This window comes from Ctenocephalides felis, unplaced genomic scaffold (assembly GCF_003426905.1).
Source record: "Ctenocephalides felis isolate EL2017-DRISC unplaced genomic scaffold, ASM342690v1 CF-g0.4_SCAFFOLD_01604, whole genome shotgun sequence".
Classification (NCBI taxonomy): Eukaryota; Metazoa; Arthropoda; class Insecta; order Siphonaptera; family Pulicidae; genus Ctenocephalides; species Ctenocephalides felis.
Genome location: NW_020537758.1, coordinates 41,221,820 through 41,228,919, shown reverse-complemented (window position 1 = coordinate 41,228,919; position 7,100 = coordinate 41,221,820). Strand labels below are relative to the sequence as shown.

Genomic DNA, 7,100 nt, shown 5'->3' with positions numbered 1-7,100 from the left:
TCAAGGCAAAATACTAATACTAATTCATTTTTATAAATAATCCATTTATTGACAGCCCTCGATTTATGATGTGTGTGCTCATCCAATGAAGAGACCTCGAAATAAAATATAACATGCTAGTTCTGCACAGTTCAACGCATTGGCTTTCACCGCGAAAACGCGCACCATTCGACATCACATTGTAATTATTTTGCCTCAGAAATATGTTATTGTTTTCAAACGTGGTCAGTACTGTTAAATACTCAAAATAGTTACAATCGTTCTATTATCAATCTTTTATTATATTGCTAATTAATTTAATGGCGATTTCCTATAAAATTCATTCCAATTGTGTGTGATTTCTTTTCTGTAATTGTGGAGTGTTACTGTTATTATTTTGTGCTTTGAGAATGGGTTCATTGGCAAATATGTCGAAAGCAATTAAAAGACATTACAAAAAGGATTCACGATTTGTTATGGATTTATACACGTTGACTTATGATAATCATGAGTCATTGGATTCATTAACCGAAGTTGTGAGTATTATTGAGCAGATTTACACAGCTTTGCTTTTTTCATTGCTAGAGAATTGTGAAGAATTTATGAATTTTATTATGAAAAATCAAGTGAATTTTTTTTGAGGTGTAATCGTGCACAAACAGATAGTGTTCTTTATCTAGATCGTGTTTGCCCTAATTTACTTACAAAAAAACTAACTATTTAATTAAATTAAAATCATATTTATTGCAATTTATTTTTAAAATGCTGATTTCTAAAACTAATTACTCGTCGTAGTATTGTGAGATTTGAACTTGATATGAACATTGTCAACTAGTAATATAATAAATAATAATAATAAATATCGATGCTAATTGAAATTGCGTGTTTCTCCTTATAATTAATTATATTATTAGAATTACATTGGCATAATTTTTAAAAAGATAATAGTTTGGTATGGTGCTGATTAGTTTTTGGTAAAGTTTAGCTGGACTGTTCCTTTGATTACAAAGATTTTTTATAAAGGTTTTTTTGCGACTTTAATGAAACTTTGTATTGCGATAGTGTTTGTGGTCTTAACTTAGTCTTAGGGAATATACTAATTTTATAAGTCTAGGACAAGTGGTTTAATTATAAAAATCCATTAAAATTTGAAATGATGGTTTCAAAGCATACACCGTGTATGTTGGGTATACAATTATATATATTCTAGCTGATCCGGCAAACGTTGTTTCACCATGAAAGGTTCTGGTAGATTTTTTTTAAATAAGTCGAAAATTTACAAATTTATTGTAAGTATGTAAGGATGTGGTTTATGAGCGGTAAAAGCAATGAGGTAATACAAAAACAATAAAACCCCCACCCCAGGTGGTTATATAAAAAAACTGTTGAATCTCACTAAAAGTTAACATTACATTTTATAAAACAATTAAAAAGCGTATAGGTAAAATTTATATTATTCATAGTGCTCACAACCCAAACAACAACGAAAGGAAATACTTTTGTTATGGATTTTCAAAGACTACCGTTTATACCCGAATAGCAAGATGATTGCTATGGTTATATATCTTTTTCTCTCTACTTTCAAATATTGTTGTTGAACGATCCTTAACTTTACTGGTTTTAGAGATATTGGTTGTACATCTTATTAACCCCAGATCTTCAAATATAACTGAATATATTGCTCTAAATTTATCGAAGACTATTTATTCTTCGACAAATTCATAGCAAATTTTGTGTTTTCAAAATTAGTGGAAAATAACCATTAGTGATTTATATTTTACATTGCATTATTAAATGGTTTAATTCAATACAAACTTCCAGAGATGAAGTTTTTCATCTTTTTCAATTTATTGAGAAATTTAATGAAACATGGAGGATGTCTGACTGTGTCTAAAATGTTTAGGTTTGACATAGGTAGAACATTTGTCAAGCCTTGAAAATATATACATAGTGAATAATTTTTCTGCTAAACTTGTTCTAATACTGGAAATGTTGAATCTTAAGAGAATGAGAGCTTTAGAATCAATTTTCAAAATATTTCATTCCAGAGACCTTGTAATTTTGTGCATTGGCATTTTTACAAAAGTTGAGAAAAGCCCGTTTAATAACGTTTTTGTGTATAAATAAAAGTACAAACAAAACAACTTAATACAATTGAATTGAATAATATTTAACTAAAACATCCTGTTAAATGTAATTGATCATTATCTGTCAAAAACATATGACATTTGACGTATGAGCCACCGTCCATTGTTTTATTTAAATTACGCTTCTACAAAAATTTTCGAATAAAAAATGTAAAGTTTCTACCTATGGATTAGCACGAATTTTTTAAAATTAAGACTGGCCAATCCGTATATCCATTTTAACGTTTTACCATACCTAACATTTTATTGAGCTCCATTTTTATATATAAGAAGATAAGTTAATTTGAAAGATTTCAATTGCAAATCGCATTGGTTTACTTTATAGTGAATGAAAAACTTTAGTTTTAAAAAGAACGTTGAATTAAATAGCTTATTCTACATTTATATTAATTAAGTCGATCATTTACACATATCAAGAAATTCATGCAATTTTTCTGAAGGTATTTTATAAAATAATTTGTCTCTATAAAATTTATACTTGGCTGTGATTTTTTTCATAAATAACGTCTTATACTAGTTTTTCTATTTAATTTACAATAGAATAAGTTATACTGCAGTGATACCAGAAATTCATGCAACTTTTCTTAAGGTATTTTTAAAATAATTTGTCTCTATAAAATTTATACTTGGCTGTAATTTTTTTCATAAATAACGTCTTATTCTAGTTTTTCTATTTAATTTTCAATAGAATAAGTTATACTGCAGCAATACCAGAGAGTAGAAATTCATGCAACTTTTCTGAAGGTATTTTATAAAATAATTTGTCTCTATAAAATTTATACTTGGCTGTAATTTTTTTCATAAATAACGTCTTATTCTAGTTTCTCTATTTAATTTTCAATAGAATAAGTTATACTGCAGTAATACCAGAGAGTAGAAATTCATGCAACTTTTTTGAAGGTATTTTATAAAATAATTTGTCTCTATAAAATTTATACTTGGCTGTAATTTTTTTCATAAATAACGTCTTATTCTAGTTTTTCTATTTAATTTTCAATAGAATAAGTTATACTGCAGGCAGTAATACCAGAGAGTAGAAATTCATGCAACTTTTTTGAAGGTATTTTATAAAATAATTTGTCTCTATAAAATTTATACTTGGCTGTAATTTTTTTCATAAATAACGTCTTATTCTAGTTTTTCTATTTAATTTTCAATAGAATAAGTTATACTGCAGTAATACCAGAGAGTAGAAATTCATGCAACTTTTTTGAAGGTATTTTATAAAATAATTTGTCTCTATAAAATTTATACTTGGCTGTAATTTTTTTCATAAATAACGTCTTATTCTAGTTTTTCTATTTAATTTTCAATAGAATAAGTTATACTGCAGTAATACCAGAGAGTAGAAATTCATGCAACTTTTTTGAAGGTATTTTATAAAATAATTTGTCTCTATAAAATTTATACTTGGCTGTAATTTTTTTCATAAATAACGTCTTATTCTAGTTTTTCTATTTAATTTTCAATAGAATAAGTTATACTGCAGTAATACCAGAGAGTAGAAATTCATGCAACTTTTTTGAAGGTATTTTATAAAATAATTTGTCTCTATAAAATTTATACTTGGCTGTAATTTTTTTCATAAATAACGTCTTATTCTAGTTTTTCTATTTAATTTTCAATAGAATAAGTTATACTGCAGTAATACCAACCAAACTTTTGTGAACTGGTAACCCTGTTTCATCCTACCTTCACAAAATTTTCTTCTCATCTGTGCTTCTTCTGCATCTGCAGCTGCCAAACATCTGCTCTTCCTCAAATATTTTTTATGGTTATGTGATAGTTTACTGTAAATAATAAATATGATCTTGAAATGATCTAGTTCAAATTTATATTTAGCTTAGTGTAGTTTATTTAAATAATTTATTTTAATTTTAATTCAAGAAAATGTTTGAAAAGCTCATCTCTCAAATTAAAATCACTGCTAGTGCATTAGGAGATGTTTTGAGTTCCAGAAATAATATAGATTTTAGTATCCGTGATCAATATAGTAAAATTAATAATTTATTAAGTGATTCAAATAGTTCATACGATTTTCCTCCAAGATCTCATATTAGAGGAGCTTCTAATATTTATTTGGATTTATGTGTGCCAAAAACAGATGAAGATAAATTTTTAACACATGTGCCTAAAAAGCTTGACAACAAATATGATTGTGAAGATGGAGATTTCTTTGATAGAGTAATAATTTATTTTGCATGGAATAAAATAGGATAATAAATAATTTAATTATTATATATGCTTGAATATACATGCAACTTTATTTAATAAAATGTAGAGCTCATCATATTAAAAATTAATCAATAAAGAGTTTGTTAATTATACAACAGGCAGTTAATTGGTTCATTCACTTTTGTGAATTTAAATAAACTTTATATTTTAACTAAAAATCAACAGAACTTTAATATACAGTACTCTATAGTCTACATTCTCATTAAACTTTGAAAACTTTTCAACTGCAATATTTGATCAGCTGAATTATTTCTCTCTAATAATTAATAATGTACTTTTAAAATAATGAGCAACTTATAAATGTAAGAGAGCTTTAATTATCTAATAATATTTAATTTTATTAGTCATTTAGAAATAATTTTGCTATTAACACTAATAACAAATTATGTATTTAGCAATCTCTTTAAAAAACCTTAAATATAATTTTATCTCAGATTTGTCTTAAGTTTCAATTAAATTGTTTAGAAATTATTAGCTTAGAAAAATATATTAAGAATGTTTATCGCTTAAATATAATATTATTAAATATTTAATATTATTAAACATATTTAACACAAATCTTCATTTACTCTATGTGAATTTTGCACTATGTACAAAATTTTATGGAATTTTGTCGATTTTTACAGTTGATAAACTGTTTTTTTTATTTGCAGAGGAGAACAGATAGAGAAGAAATTAGAAGGCGTCTTGCAATGGGCCCAGAACCTGAAAATTTCTCAAAAGCACCTCGAAAAAAAAGTTTACAGTCACGATTGCAAAGTGGGATGAATCTACAAATATGTTTTATGAATGATGTTTCTGATAATGAAGGTTTAACATCTGAAATAAATGTACAGGTATTATATAACCACTTATTTATTAATAAATATTTTTTATCGAGATACTAAATATTGATATTGGAAAGAAAGGTTGTACTCAATCCAAATTTAAATTTCTTTACTATTCTTAAAAACTTGTTTGAATACATTGGACTAAAAATATAAGTATTTGAACTTGTTTTTAAGAATTGTAATTAATAAAAATTATTATTTCGATTGTTAAAGGAAAATGAAAAACCTGCATTAATGTCCGAAACAATAGGGTTATCAGAAAATACTATTGTACCACCAAATCACTTCAAATCTATAGATGAACCAAATACGGATGCAAATGGTAAATATTGATTTAAAGTTATTCTCTGTTTATTTAAGTTATGTAGAATATATTTAATTTTTTCTTTCATTTATAGAAAGATCTGGTTTATTAACTATTCAAATGCCAAAGACTGAAGAAGACTTTTTTGCTTGCCAAGCAAGATTGCAAGTGGAAGCGAGGCTAGCGTTAGCCCAAGCTAAACAAATGGCTCATATGCAAATGGAGGTAAAATATAAAAATATAATACACAAACCATTTTGAAGTACATAAAATTATTTTTATCTATTAGTTCTAGAATAAATTAATAACAAAATCAATATATTTATCTAGATGTGGAAATAATATTATGTACAACAACTTTCAGCAGAATTAATTAAGCAATGAAATTTAAAAATAATATGATGGTGTAAATATTTTTTTTCAATTTTTTTTAATTGGAAACTAATTAAATGCTAATGTAAATATGGTATAATATTTATTTTTTAAATATATTATCTATTATAGTTAGAAAGGCAAAAACAAGTTTCATCCCCCATTACTGATGTAATAAGATCTGCTCTCACAACTGTTGGATGTGCATCACCTGAACATCACAGAAGACTCTCCCGGCGTTTGTTGACCAGCATGACGATTGCTCAATTGCAGGTTGTTGTTTGCCGACTCCATACACAGGTTGAAATATTTAATGAACAGTTGGTGGGCTTATTAATGAATCGTGATGAACTTCATATGAGCCAAGATAGCATGCTGGTTGATATAGAGGATTTAACCAGATACCTGTAAGTGTTTAATGTAAGTGCTTCTTTCTTATTTTGTTCGGCTGTTAGTTATAAGGTGTTACCTTTTTTTTATAGTTTAACTGTATTGATCAGTTTCTTCACTTTAATAGTTTTTTTACAAAATATTTATTTTTGTTTTTGCTTGCTATTATTAAGACTGCCTCTACCAAATTAATTATAATATTGCCTGAGCTATGAGTTTGGAAAATACTAATAAATTTCATTTAGTTTTATTTTACTAAATAGGTATTTGTGTGGAAGCATCAGAGATAGTGTTTTTATTTTACATCTTTTACAATCTATTGGGTTATTTAAAGCCTAAAAATGTTCTTTAGTGCATCAACAATAAAAAAATGTTTTTTACAAATATTTTAGTGGTGCCAAAGATTCGACTGTAAAGAAATCAGAAACCAAAACAAGAAAGCAAAACCAAAAGAAACCTAATTTGGACAAGAATAATCATTTACAAAGGATATCGCATATGATACGAAAATGAGTAAAATTCATTAGATTAGGTTAAGTAGTAAATAAAGTAAGCGTAAAGTATACTCATGAAAATTATCAAAACTAAAGAATCGTTTTTATTATTGCAACATTAAAGTGGTTACTCATAAAATCATAAAAAGGTGGAAAAGATATAAACCACAGAAATCTGTTGTTGAACTTTTCACATAAAATGAATCAATATTCATACGTATTAAAGATCTCTTACATAATTAATTTTATAATAACGTTTACTTATAATGGAATAAATTTCATTATTTTAAAGTCAACTTTAAGTAAATTTTCACTATAATTAAATTGTAAGAAAAACATATACTCAAGT

General features: G+C 26.0%; 1 protein-coding gene across 1 annotated transcript; it reads left to right on the top strand.

Annotated features, from left to right (window-relative positions):
• The first annotated feature begins 389 nt into the window (after nt 1-389).
• On the top strand, nt 390-6,898 carry LOC113373784 (schwannomin-interacting protein 1-like). Its single transcript, XM_026614058.1, has 7 exons — nt 390-515; nt 4,014-4,310; nt 5,015-5,197; nt 5,405-5,513; nt 5,590-5,720; nt 6,000-6,274; nt 6,650-6,898. The coding sequence occupies exons 1-7, from the start codon at nt 390-392 to the stop codon at nt 6,768-6,770; spliced, it is 1,242 nt and encodes a 413-aa protein (XP_026469843.1). The 3' UTR covers nt 6,771-6,898.
• Nucleotides 6,899-7,100: the final 202 nt, after the last annotated feature.

Excerpts from the sequence above, each read along its gene's own strand:
- LOC113373784 (XM_026614058.1), top strand. The coding sequence starts at position 390 with ATGGGTTCATTGGCAAATATGTCGAAAGCAATTAAAAGACATTACAAA. Across the intron at positions 5,514-5,589 it reads ACCAAATACGGATGCAAATG|AAAGATCTGGTTTATTAACT; the intron begins GTAAATATTGAT and ends TTTCATTTATAG. Across the intron at positions 6,275-6,649 it reads GAGGATTTAACCAGATACCT|TGGTGCCAAAGATTCGACTG; the intron begins GTAAGTGTTTAA and ends CAAATATTTTAG.